This window comes from Solea solea, chromosome 5 (genome assembly GCF_958295425.1).
Source record: "Solea solea chromosome 5, fSolSol10.1, whole genome shotgun sequence".
Lineage (NCBI taxonomy): Eukaryota > Metazoa > Chordata > Actinopteri > Pleuronectiformes > Soleidae > Solea > Solea solea.
Window position 1 is genome coordinate 13,226,223 of NC_081138.1, and position 22,222 is coordinate 13,248,444.

The 22,222-nt window shown below is 39.1% G+C and overlaps 1 protein-coding gene across 9 annotated transcripts in view; it reads left to right on the top strand.

Moving 5' to 3' along the window:
- Positions 1-19,982, top strand: part of crtc3 (CREB regulated transcription coactivator 3) — a 31,769-nt gene extending 11,787 nt beyond the window's left edge. For 2 of the 9 annotated variants that reach the window (XM_058629888.1, XM_058629887.1), the window contains 13 exons: positions 113-174; positions 6,249-6,311; positions 8,599-8,702; positions 11,667-11,717; positions 11,812-11,897; positions 13,152-13,201; positions 14,078-14,298; positions 15,420-15,655; positions 16,047-16,220; positions 16,989-17,072; positions 17,536-17,743; positions 18,302-18,400; positions 18,950-19,982. In XM_058629888.1, coding sequence (XP_058485871.1) covers positions 113-174; positions 6,249-6,311; positions 8,599-8,702; positions 11,667-11,717; positions 11,812-11,897; positions 13,152-13,201; positions 14,078-14,298; positions 15,420-15,655; positions 16,047-16,220; positions 16,989-17,072; positions 17,536-17,743; positions 18,302-18,400; positions 18,950-19,155 — 1,644 coding nt within the window. In that variant the 3' untranslated portion in view covers positions 19,156-19,982. The remainder of the gene's footprint in view (positions 1-112; positions 175-6,248; positions 6,312-8,598; positions 8,703-11,666; positions 11,718-11,811; positions 11,898-13,151; positions 13,202-14,077; positions 14,299-15,419; positions 15,656-16,046; positions 16,221-16,988; positions 17,073-17,535; positions 17,744-18,301; positions 18,401-18,949) is intronic. The other 7 variants (XM_058629890.1, XM_058629889.1, XM_058629894.1 and 4 more) reach the window with 7 other exon arrangements.
- Positions 19,983-22,222: the final 2,240 nt, after the last annotated feature.

Below are 22,222 nucleotides of genomic sequence, written 5' to 3' on the forward strand. Positions count from 1 at the left end.
ATTAGTACTATAGTTTTGTTTGTCCTCAGTTTCTTTATTTTGGTTGTTGTCATATAAAATAACATGTATATTTTTTTCAGTAATGTCAATCATTTCCTTAACAAAACCCCACATAGAGAGTTCTCCCTATGGAGCAGTGTACCTGTCCCCACCTCCAGACAATAATTGGAGAAGGTGAGTAATGCCTCTTTCAAGCCAGTAAACTGAAATGTTACTGTCTTCTCTTCATCCTCTAATATGGTTACTTAATAACGGGGATAATTTCCTCATGCTGTCGCCACATTCTCTGTATCAGACCTCTCTCTACCTACTGCCATTACCTTTGTACATATACTGTTTGTACCAGCCATCGCGATCAAACCCTGAAATGTCTGACCAGCACTGCAACATGGTGACATTGGAGCTGTTGGCCTATCGATGTTTCTGCAGAAATGCTTCATGGATCAGGATTCTGTGTTGGCCCCGAGGAAGCTGCGTCCAACAAAAAGTGTTTGACAGAAAACCTTTAGCTTTAAAGGTCATGCCCAGCTGCAGTAGTCCCACTGTTGAGGGATGTTATGTTGTCACAGCACTACTGCCCTCAGGTACCTAAGGCTTAGCTGGAAATTCTCAATGGCTTAGTTAAAATTCAGTTGCGGTACCTGCTGGAAAACAATCTTGCACTAACTGGCCTTGATGTGCACTGTAGCCACCTCTGGTTGTGGCTACATAAAGCAGACAGTGTGACAGTAGACAGCTTTTCCTTAGTGTTTACAAGGGAGTGAATTATGGCCCTGTGAAAAAAAAAGCTCAGCCAAGCTCCTCCCCACTCACTCTTTTTCACTCTTGCTCTGTCTCCATACTTATGTTTAGTAAGCTTGCTTTTGGCCGACTGCCAGTCACTCTGCTTCATCTTCTTCCACAGCAGCAACACAGACATTTGCTAGGCTCAGAGTTCAGTCTTCTGTAACAGGTTGTAATGTAGAAGTAGAAGTGAATTAGGTCTACGCCCTCTTGTCATTGTTGATGCCACAAAACAGGTTGGCTAACAAACGTCCTCACGGAGCAACCAGACATCAGTGCTCTCAGAGTGGGTGTGTTGTGGAAGAGCCATGTGGCACCATGCACCGAATGCAGTCTGTTCCATTTGATGTTAGCTGCACTTCCTTCAATTTCCCAACACAGCATTAAATGTCAATTCATATGTTACAGTATGACGAAATATTAATAGTATTTAGGTCCCATGGATAATATGTAGACCCCATTTAGACAGGGTATTAAACATCCATCCTGAGAGATCTCATCACAGTTGGACAGCATATTGTGTGACTCTTCACACCTAGGGTAGCAAAGGGGCAGAACATTTCTGGTAAATGTACAGAAACTTTCTCTTCCATTGGAACGAATGAGAATTAACTGGGAATTTTGGATACTTTAGAGATAGTTTTTGTCTTAAGCAGACATGCAACCCTATTCACAACTGACATTACCATGTGTCCTGGATCTATCTCCTGTGACCAGCTGTCATATCCGGGGGCTGTGTGAACAAAAATGATGTCTTGAAGGAGTTGGACTATATAGATGTGGGAATATATAGAGAGGGAAAAGAGGAGCTGAGTGAATCAAAGTACTGGTCACGCTGCTGGAACATGAAAAAGAAATCCTGTTGATCAGTGTTAATTTTGAGGTCTTAAAAAACAAAAATCAAAAAAACATTTGAAATATGTGTAAAAAATATTGTAACACTCCAGATGGGCAGAATGTGTCAGCTGTGGAGGCAGTCTTCAATGCACCCCGAGGAGGGATTGCATTCATGCATGTAAAAGAATGTGGCCACATGCATCCTTAAACTACATACAAATGTGTTTCTTTTTTTGTTTTGTTTTTTTGAAAATGGATTTAAAAACACATTCAGGATTCAGAGTTTTACCATTGACCATCTGTGATTAGATGACTCAGAACAGATGTTAATACCAGGTCTAATCGCGGTTATAGGCACGGTTGGACTACATTGATGAACCTCTGAATTATGGGATTAATCTGTCTCGAGTGTCTGCTTGTACTTTGGTGTAAAGGGATTGTAGATGGGACATTCATTGAAGCAGTCTCTGTAGTTGTTATGCCACAAGATGATGTAAAAAATGGCAGACAATTTATTTGGTCTTTATTCTACTTGCTCATCTCTCATTTTGAATTTTCACCATTCCCACTATAGCCTTCTATATGTGATTGGCATCAGCTCTGTCAAGTCTCTGCAGGCCAAGCATAGCCTCCTGCTCCAACCTGCAGCAGAATGTTGTCACAGTGTGCTACAGGGATAAACTTCCCCCACAGCAGTGAATGTTGGCCAACTTCACTGTCACAGGGAGAGATGGACCTATTAGCTGTGGTTTTAACTGTGTGTATACAACAGATAAGAGTCTAAATGCTTGAACAACACAGGTTTCTCTACCTAATGTCTTCTTATCCACTTACTTTGCTTACCTAAGTTTTATCTTCATTGACTCTTTAGGTAATAGTTTATAGTATATCGAGATCACCTTTTAAGAAGTTCTCGCATTACATTTATTCAGATTTTCATTCTCACAATCAAGGGTTTTAATCTTACCTCAGTGTCAATTTGTATATTGTCTAATATGATAGAGTTTTCTTTAATTGTATGTTATTTTTATCTACACTGTGAAGCACCTCGTAATTGTGGTTTTATTAATTTAGAATATCTTATCTTTCTAAAAAATATTTAGCCAAGACAAAAATGAACATTTCCTTAACCTCGGTGTTCTCCAATCGTGAAAAAAAAATTGCTTCATGAAAATTCCTGAAATTTAGCCTATGGGGATCTGGCAGGATGTCATGAATGATCTTGTTGTCCTTTATGATTTATGGTGGAGTTACAGAGTGGTATTTGAATATCGTGTGAAAGAGATGAATTAAGACACGTATGTAGAACTAGTTCACCAGTATCATCACAGAACACAGTTTAGAACTCTTAACCTGGCATAAAAATATACTCCAACACCCTCAATGAATTGGACATACAGCATCACTCTCCTGTAACAACACCTTCATTATCTTCTTAGGAAACGTTGTTTGTATTTACTAATTGATGTTTGATCGCCAAATACTAAAGTGTTCTGTGTAAATTACAAACTGTCAACAGTTAGGCACCTTTTTTGGAACAGAACAGACAGCTTCAGTTATACTATAGATTTGTTTTTACCTTTGCCTGATGTAGTGTGCTGCTTGGCAACTGATAACCACAGTCACTTAAGCAAATGGTGCTTTATTATTGAAATCATCAATTAGTGTCATTACAACAGCAATTTTTCCAAAGAGTGTCCTTGTCTTGTTGATTGGACATGTGGCCAAAGGGAATGAACAACACATTACCTTGTCCTTTCTTTATCAGCATTGTTGTAGCGACATGACACACAGTTAGAGGGGAAATGGGAAATAAGAGTGGCTGATGAAATCTTGGCAGACCAGAGAGGCTTTTCTTCCAGTGTCCTTGGAAATACAATAGAAAAAACTATTTTACATGACACTAATGATGATACACCACATACAGTGCATAAACCACTTTCCTTATATTCAAAGAAGCAATCTGTGACTGCCGTATATATCCATCCATGGAAATGGTCATACATGTAGGCTGTAGTGTTGCAGTGAGAAGCAGATTCTCTGCTTGTCCATCTCGGGGGAGAGAGAGGCAGTAAGTGTTTACAACGCCAACCACATCTGCACTTCATTAACGCCAGTCAGCTCTGGAGAAGAGCCACAGAGCTTTTTAACTGTTTCACTGCTTTAACTGCCACAGCAGTGATCATCCAGGGTGCCCAGCACTCAATTTCAATAGCGTCTTTTATTAAGGTCTCTTTGGTTGTAAATACATACATGTTTTACTATGTTTGTGTTGTGATCACTCTGTGAAGCTTCTTTTACAAATTGTTGAGGCAGTGGGCCAACTCTAAGGGAACATCAAGCATGACAGAAATGCAGAGAAACAGAGCTGTTCACATAGCCTTTTAACTGCTTCATGATCAGCAGCCTTAACAGATCGTCTCTACATTTGGTGAGGTTGTTTTTTCCCCTTTTTTTGGACAGAAAAAGTGGTAATTTCCCAACTTTGTAGGTCATGACTTTTGATATCAACCATCTGTCCTCCAGAGGACTCAAGAGTAGAGTGAGCCCTATAACTGTGCCTGTGATGAGATGTACTTAAAGGGGCTTCATTAGATTCTGGCGGTTCATGATACAGCAGACCTGAACGTAGGTCTTGATGTGTCCCTTTGGAAATCATCTGTTCCAGGGTCGCAGTTTCAATCCAGTCCCACGCTCTCCTCGTCCTCTATTTGCCCATCTTAGGTCTGCTATTCTTATACCAGCCTCTCGGGATGAAATCTCAGACCAGGTTCCCCGGAGATTGTTCTGAAGGAGGGCCTTTCTGCAGAGAAACATTAATTTTCATTCACTGCCTCTCTGGAAGATGGTGGGCCTTTATCATATCTAGGTTGTCTAATTTCTGCTTTTTTTACTCTGTAATCACATTACAAACTTGCTGCCTTGAAAGGGAATCTTGACTGACTTAAAAATTGTACCAGTGTGCCAAGTTTAACTTTGTTTTTCCCTGCATATAAAACACCACAGTGCATGAGAAGGTACCACCATGACATAAATGACTCTCTGTAGAACTAATGTTGCCAAGCAGAAATACTACCCTTTTCAGGTGAGACCATGTTGCATGTTTCAGTTTCCAAAAATGACTTTGAATTGTTAGATTAAAGTGTTAGATTAAGTGAATAGTTTCAAACAACAATAGTTACATTCTCAACTATAACATTTTCAGACCAAATTTGTTTGGTAATATGTGCAACTCAAGCACATAGTGAATTAACAAACAAAATTAATAAAACAAGTGGTTTCAAGGTGGCGTGATTTTTACCAAGTCTCGTGGGTCCTTTTTCCCCAATAAACCCTTTGGTTAAATGACATTGTCCTTGCCGAGTAAAGAGCTGTGTAGAAGTAATATCGTAATGTTTGTTCCCAGATGTTTAAAGCTAAGTGACATTGAACATTTTAGACTAAGAAATCATTACTTCTTTTAAGCTAAAACAGAAGAACATTATGTAAGGCGTTGCCAGACATATAAACTCCAGACTGTGTGTGGAAAATTGGGTCTGGAGAATGTGTTGACCCACATCTCCAGTTCTTTGATCATTTTATGGATCACCACAGCAGGAGATTCTCTGGAGCATCCAGATGAGGGGTGGTGCCTGGAGCTGCAGAATTATCTGGAGCTTGTCCTCCTGTGTTTACACATTGGCTCACACAGACATTATCTGGAGATTTGACTTGAGGGCTGGCAGGGGAAGTTCCAGATAATGTCTGGATAGACTTTTTGTGGAAATTTGCATTCAAGATGTTAATAGGGAAGTCAACTAATATTATTAGTTATTAAATAGTGAAGAAGGCATATGATTAAATCAGTTATGCTTCTTCCTACTCCATTTCAGAGTTGTGTGTTCTTTTTTCTTGCGTTTTGTGTCTTTCTTTTTAGTTATGTTTTAGTTATTATGTTCACATGTTAGAGATAAAGCCTTTCTTCATTCATACTAGAGGATGTTAGCTGGTTCTTGGTGTTTACGGCATGTAATGGTAAGTTATTATTCTCCTGGTTTGTTAAATGTTAAGGTAGTCTGTCCAAATGGATTCTTACATGGATCATTGTGTTTGTGAAGGCCCGTTTTTTAAAAAAAAAAAAAAAAAAAAGCTTCCGTCTACCTCTGGTTTCAGGCAGAGTCAGTCTTTGCTGATCACTTCAGAAAAATCCGCTTGTCACTGTTCTCACTTCATTGCTTCAGTCTTTCACAATGACTCTTCACATCAAGTTGTTATTTTTGCTCCTCTGGCCAGCCCATTTCTGAGAGAGCTGGTTGTGTTGCACTTGTTTTCTCCACCCATTAGATATGGGAGTACAGCTTGTAACAGGTCCTCAGCTGCAAGTTTATAAACCTGGCTTGCAGTCATTTTTCCTGTTGGTGCTTCTGTCTGTCTTCATTTTTTCCAGTATCATCTGTCTTTCTATTTCCCTTCATTTTAATATGGTATTGTGCTCCAACAGATTATTTCCCAGGGTCTTTTAATTTTTCAACACAATTTCATTATGTTTTATTACTGAGATATTTTCTCCTTCTTAAACTTGAGACAGGGGTCTCTGTTTTCACCCAGCAAATGTATCTATCATGCTTTTCCTATGTCTGTCTTTGAAGGGAACAGCAGCCATGGACTGAGGAAAAACGGCCTGGGTTTAGATTATTATCCCAACTCAACAGGTGACCCTTGACCCCTCTCTCGCTCTCACCCTGTGGCTGTCTTTTCCTCAGTCTATCTTCGATGCTTTAGCCAGAATCCAATTCTGCCCCCCCCTCCCCACCCAGTCTCCCCTCTGGCCACATTAACATTCAGGTTTCTATCCTTTGTTAATCTCTGCTTGATTTTTAACATCTCAATCTTCCCTTCTTTTGAAGCACTGCGATAGAGGGCAACACAGACTCTTATGGTTAATTATTTTCTCTATTTTCACTCATTGGTTTTTCTGAATTGTTAATCAATAGCACCTCTCTTTCTAACCTAGCTGTCGGAGTCATGGCTCCTTCACAGTCTTATGTCAAGGCTCCGTAGACCTCATATTGCTTTCAGACCTTTTACAGTCTTCCTAGTAGGCCTGCAACTAACAACTATTTTTCATAATTGATTAATCTGTTTGTTATTATCTTGATTAATTGATGAGTTGTTTGTTCCATAATGTTAAAATGTTGAACAATGTTGTGAACAAAAGAGTTTCCCAAACCTTTAAATTAAGGTGTTCTAATTTTTTTTTTGATTTGTCCACAAAACAAAATGAATGCATTGTATTGATTTATTTGTTACATGGAGCGAAGAAAACAGAAAAGAGAATTTGTTTTAAAGTTTTAAAAAAACAACCCACTGAAATCAATTCATTGAATATCAAAACAGTTGACGATTCATTTAGTAATCGATTAATCGTTACAGCTCTACTTTCTAGTGTTTCTGTTTGAAAATAATTTAAGTTTTCTGAAGTCCAGACTAAGAATTGACAGCTCATAGGCAGTGCTATGGAACCGGTACAAAGAAGAGTTATGATTACATGATGAAACGCACACAAGATATGTTGGTCCTGTTTTTGTTGTTGAAACTGAAAACATCCATTTTTGTTAGCAACTCTTCCTTAATGTGGGAAATTTTTGTCTTCTAAATTGGTCAGTTTGCTTATTTGGTGTCTGACTGATGGACTGATGAAAACATCAGTGTCAACTGCAACTCTGTTTTAAATAGATGTGCTGTTGCTCTTCTGCATGTGTATGTGACAGCATTTAACTATAGAAAGCAGCCAGACATTGCAAACTTCCACTAAGGTCAATCATTTTCCCACAGTGACACTTAAGAGTTGTATATGAATCATTTCTCCTTTAGCCCATAACCAGCATTCCCAGAAAATGCTGGGAACTTTATATTATTTTATATTAGTGTGAATAAGAGACCAATTTTGTAACAGTTACCAACTTTAAAGTCTGTTGTCGTTTTAATCTTTTCCAACTATTGAAGGCAGCAAATAAGTACATATTTGAAATTGTCAGAAATGTTAAAAGAAGACAAGATTTTGGTAAAATCCTCATAAAAGACCATAATTAAACGACCCACGGTTACATTATATAGAACAAGTGCCTCAAAATTAGATGGTTTAATTTTTCAAATCAAAAGTGAGTCATGTATTTGATGCTGGTGAACATCTTGATGCTTGCGTATTCACACATTTCCCATTATACATGGCATAGTTACATCAGACTGCTAATTATTAATGGATGGATGAACAGCCCAAACTTAAGTGTGGTAACGGTAATTTTCTACCATGTACTACAAAGGAAAGTACTAATGACGCAACAAGCCTTTGAGGCTTGATGAAGAGTACTAGACTGAGCTCTCAGCTGGAGTGATATAGGACCCGAGGCTTATTTGTGGGTTGTTCTGTGCAGGTGAACAAGTATGTGAATTTATAGCTCCTATTGGACTGCATTCAGATTTCAAATCAAATAATCATTCGTAGCTATAAATTTAAATTGACTGTTGAAGAACATATTTAATTACAGTCACAGGACTGTAACCACAAGATGAAACATATAGGTTGTTTTCCTGTTAAAATAGTTCCAGGTAAAAGCTTAGAGAAAATTCATTCCAGAGTCTTTAATAAGTTGCATAAAAAAACTGATCTCAATGTCATGTCAAGTTTTTACAAATATTTGCTGAGTCACAAGTTTACCTGTATTTTTCCTTTATCGATATAATGGGAAAACAAACACCAGCATGTTTACATTGAGTAGTTTTAGGGGATTATTATTTCACATGTGAGCCAGAATGTGTTTTCATCACAGACTGGTAAACATTTAGTTTTATGGTGTGAGGGTTACTGTGAGCCTGCAGCCTGTGTGGAGGCAGAGCAGGAAGCAGAATGACTCACTGACCTTATGGTCCTTAGAAATCATCTGCTTCTATCCAAGGTGCTGGAACACTTTGCATAATTTTCCTCTTCCTCCTACACAGAACCAATTCAGACTCAGCTCTCCATACGAGCGCTATGAACCCAAACCCTCAGGATCCCTTTGGCATGAACCAGCAGATGGGTCGAGGTCTCCCTCAGCGTAATGGTGAGAGTGACACACACAACACTAGACACTCACCTGCAGAGATGCTTTATTTTGTGCGTCTAAACATTTTAAATCACATGTAGTGCATGTCTTTCAAAAGATATTCTTAAATCTGTTATTTGACCAATTTTGTATTTCTATGCTTAATTTAATGGTGATGGTAATGCTCCCAGCATTCTAGCTGATTATTGCTTTAAGGGTCAATGTGGTGTGGGGTTTTATATTGTGTGGTTGGTATTTTCTCAGCTGTTCATTGTAAAGGCGCACTTCTTTAAAAAAATGTGTTGTAGCCCTAACACTCTTCGAAACACAAAAAGCTCAGTTGATTTTCATTTATATTGGTTAGCCACTGTCGGATATCGACAAGCACACCAGGATCTGCCAATATGACGAAATAGGCTAAATAGGGTGCTGCCTCCTTGACTTCTATGCTGGCACCAAATACCACTATTATTCTTTTTACATTTACCGGGATGGGGGAGCGTATGCTGCCACACACCTGGAGCTCCGTCCTGGGGGGGGGGGGCGTGATCGATCCATCAAATCTGACAGGAAGATCACGCCTCCGTAACATCAGCTGAGAAGGCATGTCACCACCTAACATCAGGTGACAGTTCTGAGGAAGACAAGATACACCCTGAAACTTGTTAACAAAGACAAAGGGAAACTTACTATTGTATAAAAAACGAACCAAAAAACTAAAAATATATTCTAAGCCATATTACCCAGCCCTAATACCTTGGTAATAACAGGTGGTTATTTGAGTTTCTGTTGCTTTCCGATTATTTTGAACCAGTCTGGTCACTCTTCTCTGACGTCTGGCATCAACCAAGCTTTTTTTCCTCGAACTGCTGCTACTTTCTTTTTTTCTCACTAAACATTGTCTTGACCGTGTCTGTCGCCGTGCGTTGAGTTGCTGTCTTATAATCGGCTGATTAGGTATTTGCTTGAACAGGCAGTTGAACAGGTGAACTGAACTGCGTCCATGTCGTAGTAATCACGAGAGTTTATGGTGTTTGTGTTTCTGTTCCTCCAGTCATTTATTAACAGAGAGCACAGTCCATCCAGCCAGCTGCTTTACAGACCCATTGAGCCTCTCAGTTCAGTTATACATTTCACTGTCAGGCAGACAGAAATATTCAGTTTAGGTCTTTGTAAGAAAAATGATTACTCTAAAGTCAAATAATTCATCTTTCTATATATATTTTGACACTCCCCATCCCATCACTCCCATCACTTGTTGTCCAACCGAGTGTTTGTGACTGTTTGTCACCTTCGTTCGATGCCAGTGCTGATGAAGTGGATGGATCAGTGAGAAGAGAAGTGCTCCTCCAGTGGATTACTACTCAGTGTGTTTAGCCAACAAGCTTAAACAGGATATTGCTTTAAGATCTGGGCCAAGTATGAGTTTCATGAACAAACAGAATAAACCTTGTACGGCACACTGTCTGTTATGCTTCAAATAGCTCACCTTAGACCCAGTTGAATGTGTTGATCCCTTGGTGTATTTGTTTGGCTTGCAAAAATAGCTGATATAGGGCATTTTGATGTTCATTATTGCTCCATTATCATATACTTTATTTACAGTCCAGAGTCCCTGGGGGCATTTGTCTAATGTCTTGATCCGTCAGACCAACACTGAAAAACCTAAAGATATTCAATTTGCTGTCACAGGGGTCTAAGGAAACAACAGAATATTGACATTTAGGAATCAGTAACTAGTGCTGTCTTAACTGTTTTTTAAAATATATCACGTAATGAACTTTTCCGTCAGTTGACTAATTGATTAATCAATATTTATTTAACTGTCCAGCCAGTAATTGCATCTTCACCAAAGATAAACTCAGCTGCCTGCTAAGTATCACAAAGTTATACAGTACAGTCATATTGCATAACCTGCATACTGCTGTATATATTCCACCAGTGCACAGTACACATATCTGTGTAGGCTGTATATCCTGTCCTCTTACAGAGGCTACAACTTCACATTGTTTCATGTTGGGGCATCTTCATCTTTTAGAAGTTTTTAAACACCCAACTGGGAATTGCAGCTGTGACTCACACCGTCACATTGGAAACACTTGGCAGAGAAGTTCAGCATCAGTCTTTTTTTTCTCTTTGTTGCCGAGGTCTAGTTGTTTTTTTCTTATTTTTGACTACACTGCACACACATTGAATGTAATGAATGGTGGAAATGATCCAGCCAGGAACACAAGCCAGCCATTTTCTTTCCCAGTTGCACTTTTGCAAGCAACAGTAACTAGACACCTTTGGTAATAAAGTGAGTGTATTGTATTACATTATTGTTCCATCTTTTCCAGCACCCTCTTAAAAGCTGCCTCTTAAAATGAATAAGCCCCAGAGTGAATGGGGACATGGAAGGAGAAGGAATGGGTGGGCAGTGGATCAAAGGCTAATGCAAGAGAAGCTGAGTTCAGTGATGAGAAGACTTGGAGAAGAACATCAAGAGAAACAAAAAAAACCCTCTCTAATAGGCAACAGAGTTCACAGGAAGCATAGTGTTGCTTAACACAAGAATTAGACACAGAATAGGCAAGAGTTAAAAGGAGGAAAAGACAAAGCATGTGTGTCTGGCATCGAATGTACAGTAAAGAGGAAAAGAATGAGGCTCTTTGTGGCACGAGAAAAAACAATGGTCTTCTTTTTAGTCCTCATCGGTCTGTGACCCCCCTTCACCCGTCGACTCCAACTCTGTAACCAATAACGTGATGCCAGATGCCCAGCTGTTGTGTTTATTAAACTGCACAGTAATTGCAGTGTGTTCAAAAGGGTCTGTTCCTGTCAGAAGGACTGATTATTGTTCCAGACATGCTGGAATAATTCAGACAGCTGGTTAATATTGAATATCCTCTAATGTTCCTCTGCAAATGTTTTCATGTCTTTCTTTATTCCACAATCTGTCATCCCTCCCCCTCTCTCTTTTTCTTGTTTGTTTCTTTGGAGGCTGGCATTCAGCAAGTGTAAATGAGGTGGAGGTGGACGGCTCTGGAGATAGTGAGTTGCATTTTTTTTTTTCAGCAATCAAAAGAGAGTTTATATTTTATATGTGGAACATCTATTTAATTTAAGTGTGCCCTTTTCTCTGCAGTCTTCTCCTTTCCCACTCTGACTAACGAGGAGAGCCTAATAGGTGTCAATAAGCCCCTTCCTAAGCAACTATGGGAGGCCAAGAAGGTGAGAACTGCCACTCATTTCTGGTTTTTACATCATTGCTTGGTTGTTGCTCTCTGTTATGCTTTAAGCATAGTAACCCCATATGTAAGCAGATCAATGTCTGTGTACTGTGGTGTTCGCTGCATTATTTCCATGCGTACATTACAAACCTACAAATGACTGTAATAACAGGATAGAACCTACAATTATATCTGAAAAGGTTATTGTGGTACATTAATATCCTGCCATGCCTTAGTGGTGTCATATGAGCCTCAATGTCAAGCCAGTCTTTCCTGTATGATGGTTAGAATGCGATTGGGTTTGGATGAGCCAGAGACAGATTTCTTGGACTTAAGGTGTCAACATCCATTTAATCAAAATCATGACAGAGGGAATCATAAATAATGTGTCACACTAGGTGTGAAAAGGAATCCATTTTGAATAACAAGTCATGTAAAGATAAGAAGTCTTTTTTCAGTTGCCATTCAGTTGATTTTCTCCGCTCTAGTTATATCTTCCCAATATGGCTCCAGTAAACACCACAAATAGAACGTATTGAATTAGCACCTGTTCTTAAACTGGTTCCATTTAAGAGACTCGGGTCTAGTCTGCCAGTCAGCATTTTAACCAGTGATGAGCAGAACCATTGCAATCAAGGATGTGTCATCAGTAATGTAATGCTCAGTGAAGCTCTTTCCAATGCTAACGTCTATTGTTCACACTTGAAAACCTGCATTTTTCAAGGGCATGGACCAGGGTGGAACATGTCCCATGATGGTGGAAATGTGATTCTAGCCAGATAGACATTATAGATTTGTGGGGAAAGATCATTAGCGTCTGAACTGTACCCAGTTTCCGCAAATGTCTTCAAGTTGAGGTATCTGCTTTGTGAGAGGATAAAACTAAGTAACATATATTACAATTGTGGGGTTTTTTTGCACTTCTGTTTTATGTTGTTTTAAACGCGAAATGTTGTTTAGCACTAGGGTATAGGACTTAGTGACATCTAGGGGTCAAAGTGCATATTGCAATCAACTAAATACCTTTTGTAAACAAACATGGTGGCACAACATGGTGGACTTAATGAAAGAGAACCTGTACCAACATTTACTCATTTTTGGGCTATCAACCTGGGAATAATATTGTGACATGTAAATCCTGAGAGTTGAATTTTAATTATGATTAAGCACAAAACACAAATTGTTGATATGAGTGTTTTTACTTTATTAGAATAAGAGTTAGCTTTTATCACAATTGTTTTTGTTTCTGTCTCAGGTCCAGTCTCTGACATCAAGGCCTAAATCCTGTGAAGTGCCTGGAATCAAGTAAGTCTAAAGAGAGAAACACATGATCTCTTTTTTTCATCATGTGAAAATATGTCTTTTACAAGACTGTCATTCAAAATAGGATACAGGTGTTTTCCGCAAGCAGCAGCTCGTAGTTGGTCAACAGAAACAATGAAATCGTAGAAATGAAAAGCTACACATTTCCACCTTGTCAAACAGGATGTGTGTGTTCCTCATAACACCTCTAATCTTTTTTTAGTAAGAGAAACATAGTTATAACATTCCATCTTCATTGTTCACCACCAGTTTGCTATGTCTGTTCCCATTGTAGAAGGCCTCTGATGTCATGCTATGACTTATAATTAAACAGATGCCAGTTTTTACTTGAAGTTCAGTGGCTTTAATGTTGATGTATCATTTTGATACAGAGAACAATACATAATTCTAAAAAGATGCCCCTTTGACTGGTCTGGAAATGAATGACTGAACAGAAGGATAAATTCAAAACATATGCCTCTGTCACCAGCACCAAGCTGCTTTGGCCTGCGTGTTTCATGCTTTCTCTTTCTCTGACTGCGAGAGAACCAATATTTATATGTTTGTTGTGCCAGTGTGTGTGTGTGTGTTTGGACAGACAACAATGAGTCACAGTTGATGCTCATATACTGTTAATGTGGCAAGTGAGAAGTGGAAATTGGAGAAATAATTGAGGAAATGGAGAGTGGGTGGGGAAAAAAAAAACAAGCCTGGAATAATTGGATAGGAGGTAAAGAGTCCTGTCAGTTTGAAATGACAACAGCATACTTAGGGACTCTTCTTTTAATTGTACACACATTTTAAGTTCAAACAGATGTGAACATCAGTGTTCTTTCTGATGAACCAGACATGTTTTCTGTCTGTTTGCCTTCTCTGCAGTATATTCCCATCTCCAGAGCAGAGCCTTGGACTTTCCCACTACCAGGGCTCATTAAATACGGGCGGCTCTCTGCCTGACCTAAGCAACCTGCACTTCCCTTCTCCTCTCTCCACCCCACTCGATCCTGATGACAATGGAGGGTACCCTAACCTCAGCGGAGGCAGCAGCACTGGAAATCTGCCTGCCGCCATGATGCACTTAGGTATTGGGAATTCACAGGGTGGGTGGTTTATGCATGTCTCCTGTTCCATAGTAATATATTTTTTTTGTTTGTTTATTTATTCTTTAAATAAATATCAGTCAAATCAGTCACATAGTAATAATAACCCTGCTTTCTAAGGATATCATATCAATTTGCCTGCAAAAAGAAAAAAGTGAAATACTTGGTAATAAGTCTTGATTACTCAGATTGATAAAACAAGTCATTTCATGAATTGATCTGTAAACAAACATCTACTAAAAACTCAAGTAAGAAATGTATGAACCATATTTAGTTCACAGGCTGTTTGTTTCCTTGTTTTCTCTTATAAAGTGTATCTATGTTGCTTTTTTTTTTGCATTTTTAAACATTTTGTCATCTTGCTAGAATTTCGGTGTCTGAAGTCTCAGAATCTCAAATTCATTCATTTGAAATGTGCCACATCTCACAGTCAAGAATTATATTTGACCATTTCATTGGAAGTGAGTCGTCATCTTTATGAATCCAGTGTTTGTTGGTTTAATAACCACAAAGTTTGTCCCACATCTGAAGTTGAGAAACCAACGTTCCAGTGTATTAAGCAGGTTCCATGTTTCCTTCCCTGCCAGCTAACCCAATCATACATTATTAGCAGCTCATTGAATACTCTCTCTGTCTCCTGCTCCCTCACTCTGAACATTGCTGCCTGATCTGATCACACCCACCACTGCTCTACTGCTCTCTCAGTGTTTCCTCTCTGTATTTTGTGAGTAGGATGTGTGGTTGGGCTCCCATGACGAACACAGTTCAGTTTGGCCAAGAACCCAAGTGACAGAGGAACTTTGACCCTGTTTTGGCTCACTACAAGCAGCTCTTTTCTTTTTCCCTCAGTTTCACTCTGTTCTCTCATTTTCCTTTCCTTTGCTATCCATCCGTCTCTCCTTCCCATCACACAATAAAGTCTTGTGTTTTGGGTTTAAGACTGGAAAGCATACTGGAAAATGGAGTGCATACTTACATCATAACTTCCACATGTTCATCTTGTTCTCGTGCTTTGGATTCACTGCCTTATTAGTCTCCATGTAAAGTGCATCTACGCTCTGATGCTTTGTATATCTGCTGATCCCTCTGTTTACATGTTTTTGTCTTTATCGTCCTTGCAGGACTCTCCTCCTCTCTCAGCAATCCCTCAATTCAAGCATCCCTAAACAACTGCCAGCTGCAGTCATCGCTCAGCAATCCCTCCATCAACTCATCACTGCGACTGTCCGGAAACTCCCCCCGGCGACGGCCAACTCCCATCAGCCCCCTAACCCTGTCTCCAGGCAGCGAGCAGCGCAGGGGTCTGGCAAAGCAGTTGTCCCCCACCATGTCCCCTTCACTGTCTCCCATCACACAGGTAAAAGTTTTACAGTCGGTTCCTTTATTTATTATTTATTTGTAATCTTTCAACAGCTGAATAATATCATGGCTAGTTTTTTGTGTCATGTTTGTTATGATCGATAAGGATGTTGAAAGCAAAACAAACCATCAGCACAATAAACCCCTTACTCTGTTATCTTGTTTGGCTCATTGCATTTTGAAAGTTTTGCACTTGTGTAACAGAAAAAGGACAAGAAAGTCAAATCTAGTAAAGATTCCTCCACTGAAAATCAATGATGCACTAGTTTTTAATGGAGACAGTGTATTTGAGTAATGACTCTACAGTCAATATGAATAAAGTCCCAAGTGTTTATTAAACTTGTAGTCAGTCTTTAGTGACTCCTGCTGGCTCTCTCTGTCCTGTGTAGGGAGTTGCTTTGGATACCAGCAACATGCCAAGGGAGCCGCCCCCACCTTACCCACTCTACCAACAGCCCCAACATGCAGTGGATCAGGGTCGACAACGCCAGCAACAGTCACAGCAGCATCAGCAGCCTATTTCCCCTCTCCATAGCATCCCACTGGATTTTAGCACGGGCCAGGTAAGTCCTTTATAAACTGCTTTTGTACGTGTGTTTGAGTAGTGGTGAATGCAAAACGCACATAAACTCAACAGTGTTTATTGTGGTGCAGAAATGAGTGTGGGAGGTTAGATTTCAGCATTGTTATTCTGTTGAAATACAGATTTATTTGTAAATATCTGTAATAGAGCTAGACCATCACACTCGTTCATTGAGCTGATATTTACCATTTTTTAATAATTTACATAGGTCGTTTATTTATTTCTGTTCTCTCTTAAAAATGTTGCAGCCAATAAAACTTTGTTTTTTGCCTTTGCAATAATTGTGTAATACTTTCAGGTGATCTCAAGGCTTGTATCATTGCCAAACTGCTAATAACACTTGGTTTTTCCACCTCAGTGTCAGTTGGTTAATGATAGATGAGGCTTTTTGGCACAAACTTGTCCTAATGATGTCAAAATTAATTATAAAATGTAATTGCCAAAGAAAAACAACACCAGCTGTGTTTATATATGTCCACTATAAGCCTTGCTTACATTGTGTTTTTGAAAAGTTGAGTTACAGTGTTATTCTGTACCAAAAACAATTAAGAGAATAGTGTTCACCTGGTTTTAAGAGGCATTTTGTGACACAACACAAGTAACCGTCTTTTGCAAGACGTCGGTCACTAACCAAGAGCTGCGGGGGACAAGACAGTTGTCTGTTGTCCGTTTAAACTTGCAAACATGCAAACTTGACCATTTGCTGATCAGAGTCTAATGTTTTGAGACTCTTGGTCTTCCCTGACAGCACAACAATATGGCGACACTTTTCAACGACCCGTTCATGGAGCCCCAGTTCACCAATCGCCAGACCAAGACCTTCCTCAATCAGGTACCGGCAGACACACATGCACACGATGGTGTACACGCTGTTCGCATATTAGTTTGTCACAAAAAGTAAAAAGATGTGTTAACCTGTTTTTAATGATAGCATTTTCCCCTGTCTGTATATGACGACACGGATGTGAAAATGTGTAGTTTTGATAGTGGAACGTCACTGAGCTCTGACACAGTGATTTTGACCCTGACTAAGATGAATCATAAAACAGATGCCATTCATGTACACAAACATGTTAAAATAATCAATTTGATCCAGATGGGAAATTCCGTGGAATTTTTACAGTTGGCAAAATGTCTGTTATGCTATGACTTTTGTCCTACAAGAGAATTTCTCTGGGTGAGTGGTAATAATGCGAAACCACTTAAAAACTTCACATGAAATACAACATTTGAGCTCACGGGATCTTGTGTTTTTTCTTTCGATTGTCGTTTTCTCATCGCCATCTGCCGTCCAGTTGGACCAGTTCAGTCTGTTGGAAAACACGATGAGCTCCACAGCAGGAGGTTCTTGCTTTGATCCTTCCTCCTCCTCGCTCTACTACTCCCAGGCAGCCCTCGCGGGGCTGGGCGGCAGCCATGGCAGCCTGCAGGACCCGATGCACATGAGGTCCAACATGCTGTACTCCAACTGCAGCGGTGGGCTACCCAACATCATTCTCACTGGTGAGTCCATTCAAATGGGTTTGCTGAACTGTACAACTGAAAATGAAGTACATAAGAATAAAAACTAAAAAGAGTCATGTGGTTTAAAGGTTAGCCCAACAAAAAAATATGTCTTTAAAGTCTCAAACAGTAGGTTGGCCTCTTTTTTTTTTTTTTTAAATTTCATCAATTGTTTTTTATTTTATTGGGGGAAAATCATTCTCGACAAACTACCCTTTATGTTTAGTTGGTCATTAAGAATTCCAAAGACTAGTTTGTATCAGTTATTGGTTTTTAAAATAGCGAGACTGAGCAGTTCATTAAGGCCTCGTTTATACTCCTTTTATATTTGCCTCCATATCTGTGCTTCCTTTGACTTTTTTTTGATAATGGGAGGATTCATTTGGAGGAAGAGATTTTGAATTAACAATTATTGAGAGATTTTATAAATGTGCATCACAAAAGGAAAGTGTTTTCTCTTGCTCAACACACTTAGAATGAATGTTGTTTTTGCACACACACACACACACCAATTAGTGATATTGAATTTGACCTCTGCATTTAATCCATCCTTTCTAGGCACCAGTAGTGAACACACACACAAGCTGGGCACATATGGGAATTGGGTGCGCACCTCAGCCCTTGACCCATCACAGGATTTGAACTGGCGATCCTTTGGTAACAAGCCCAATTCCTTTCCTCTTGGCCATGGGCTTCCCAAAGAAATTACCCTGCCGTGATTTGAACATGCAACTGACGCGCTACCGTTGTGCCACTTCTATATGTATCAAGCTTCAGAATCAAAGACATTCAGTTACTCTGTCTAGTACATAATTATGGTAAACGATGGGGAAATGTTTTTGACCTAAAGGAAATGAGATAAATGATAGCACACTGTGTTTCAACCAGCACTGCTAGTGCTGCCTCAGAAAAAAGATTTGCAGTGTAGATTACTGATATTTGTGTCAGTGTGTTCTCATATTAGTGATTCTCTCCTGAACAAGAAATCTTGTCTGCAGAGCAGCTTGTATTTTTTGGGCAGTGAGTTAGGTAGGTTGACATTTAGTAATATTTACACACTTTAAAGTTCAGCTCCAAGCGCCAATGTTTGGGTCTTATTATGGCTTAAGTTTCACCCCAACAGTTATAAATGAAGATTGAGTTTATCTAGTGTTTTTACTTGATGACATTCACTCACCATCATCTGTGCCTGCCTCTTATTCTCAGATGACTCCAACCCCAGTCTGTCAAAGGATATAAGCAGTGCACTCTCTGCAGTGCCTGAATGTTTTGACCCAGAGGGAGGCTTTCCATTGGAGGATGAGCTGCGCATCGAGCCCCTCAGCCTGGATGGTCTGAACATGCTCAGTGATCCAGACATGGTGCTACCAGACCCATCTGTGGAGGACACTTTTCGTAGTGACAGACTCTGAATGTAAAAAGTGTCACCAGTTTGAAGAAGGCCCACACACACACACACACACACACATACACATGGATTTGCAGTGTACAGAGTGTTCAAACCTGAAAATGCATGCTTACAATCTCTGTAGGCCCACTGTGCATGCATCCACCGCCACTAAGATTCAGTAAATGTGAAACATGTGAGCATCATGTACACAGTAACACACACTTTTTATGGAGGGAACTTGTGAAGAAACACTGTTCACTCATGCTTCATGGAAGTTACCCTCACTTGTGCTCAGGCTTGTGTTTTTAAGGATTTATCTTGGGTTTGGAATCGATGCTCGGAGCGAAGACAGGTCCAGCTCTGGGACCTCTGCATCTCAAACCAAAAAGATTTGGATTTCAAACGCGAAACACAAGCCGATACAGCAACAAGCTGTAAGTCCCCCAGTTTCTTTTCTCTCTCATCACCAGCTTGCACCCCCTTGAAGCCATGGCAACCTCATCGCCATGGTTACATACCATAGCAACCCCATTGCAGTACTGAAGGAACAGAAATGCCAACACACCATTAACTTTTCTTACTGCTCCAATATATCAGCAAATGGGAGCTACGGTAACGCTCACAGCTGAGCACTGACACGTCATGAGGTAAAACATCTGGCAGCTCAGATTTTCTTCAGGTGAAATGAAATCCAGCTGTATCGCGGCTAATTTAAGCTCTCAAACAATCATGGTAGAAATGAAGATGAAAGAAATTTAAACTTTATCTTTAAAAATGTATTTTTTTGGTATTCTTTTTAAAATGTATGCCACAGATTTATATATATATATATATATATATATATATATATATATATATATACATATATATGTATGTATGCGTGTGTATATGTATGTGTGTACATATACACACGCACACAATACCCAGAGACAAAAAGGGCAAACTGTTTACAAATATGAGATTCAAAAAGTTAATATTACTAAAGAGAACAGATGTTTGTTTTTCTCGATTTTTAATTCAGAAATATAACTCTAAGATGTATGAAATGACTTCTATATTTTTCTGTGCGATCCCCCCTCTTCCTGTGGTTTCCTCTGACAGGACTGGGACAGTGTCAAAGTCAAATTTAAGAAAGGAACTTCACATGTTTCACATGTTTTGTCTTCTTTTATTGTTTTTTTTTTTTTTTTAAATACTTTTTATGTACATTCATTGCATACGTATTTTACATTTTTTACTGACTCGTTGAAACGCTTTAACTGTTGTGAATAAGGGCATGCGCTGCGCTACTGTGGATGGATTTTGTCCCATGTATCTGTTTGTATACGACAGCACAGTCCCCCAAGCAAAGCCCCCCCCCCACTCGCGTGGCTTAACAATGAAAGTGAGCAGACTGCAACCGTGTGGACAGCGGACATCATGTAACATTGCACTTAATCTCTTTTGCACTAATTGGTTCACATTGTGTAGGCTAATATATTTACGTCAGGTTAAAAGTTTTTTGTTTTTTTTTTACTATTACCTGATATTCCAAAGATATTAAATGGAGCCATTAATAAATGAAAAAAAATATGAGAGTTTATATACAGTAAATACGTATAAATAGTCATTGCACATACACACATTTCAACACACCAGAGGCAGGTGTTTAATTATGAGGTGATGTGAGACGATTCAGCCATGTTTGTATGTTTCTGTAAAGAGATCACAGTTACAGTTGATTATGTAACAACTGAAACATTTAGGGCATTGAGTGCCCTCTACTGTTTGTTTATTTTACTAACAGCAGAGCTGTTGTAATACTGCTCATGGAAAGATTTGGAGCACTCTTCTGACTTTGCTCCCATAGCTATGCAACTTTTTCTTTTTCTAAATGAGCGAGGCCCGTTGAACAGGTGAAGCTCGTAGATTATGCAGTGTAACGTGGCTTTCAGGTTCATCCTGTTGTTTGCAGGATCAAATTTGCTACAATTACAATATTACATATGTCCATTGTCCACAGTTATGTTGATGCTCGCTCTGGTAGAGGAGAGTCTGGCACTGTTTGTATTCCTCATTCTGGTTGTTTTTGTTACACTTTTCAGTCTGAGGGTGTCGTACCTGTACAGACTTGGGTCTTTTTGAGTGTGTGAGAGATTCAGTGTGATTATCTGTCATGTAAGAAAGGGGGTTTGGGTTGTAATGAGGCTGTTCTGTCTGTTTATATTCAGTTTTAGCTGTTAAAACCTATTTTTTTACCTGCTCTGTTGTTAACTCTATAGAATAGTGGGTGAGTGATAGAGCCATGTTGCAGTTTATCAATGCTCTGTTGTTTATAATATAATATATATTTTTGTCTCTGTCCCAGCCTGTTTCCTGCAGTCTAAAACTTCTGCCTTCTGCTGCCTTACTTTGTTGTATCTTGACTTTTCATATTCCAGCAGTCATGTGTAACAGCCTGTAATAATCACTTACCTTTAGCGTTAGCTCTGTTTGGTACTAACTGCCTGTGTTTGTTTTTTGTCATGTAGTTTCATTAGGGGTTTTCTGTTGTTTGTGTTGTCTTACTTTTTAGTTGCATAGTAATATGTACAGTTCTGTTATTTAAAGAATGTTTTTGTTCATTAGAGTTACTACTTTTTTTTGGAATTTGTAACGTTCTTAGTTTGTAACTAATGTTCTAGTGCTCATCTTTCTGATTTAATATAAACAATAAACCTCTTTACTGTGTAAGACAAAAGATTATGTTCGGAACTGTTAAGAGGATGCAGTGCTTGTTTCTGCCAATAGATGGCAGCAGTGCACTGTGTAGAATTAGACACCCCTTGATTTTAAAAATACTATACTTTGCTCACAGAGCTTTCCACACTAAAAGTATACTGACAAATGATTTCAGAAAATATTCATTCAGCACTTTAAACCTTCCCCTTTTTATTTCTTTAAAAGGATATTAGAAAATATTTTTACGACAAGAGTATGGGGATTTTCAATCTAAGTTTAAACTTGTGACAAACTTGAGTTTAAACATTTATATGTTTATTTCATGTCAGTTAGATCAATCATCATCACACATCATCTTAGTGTAGTTCACACAATACACATAACCGAAA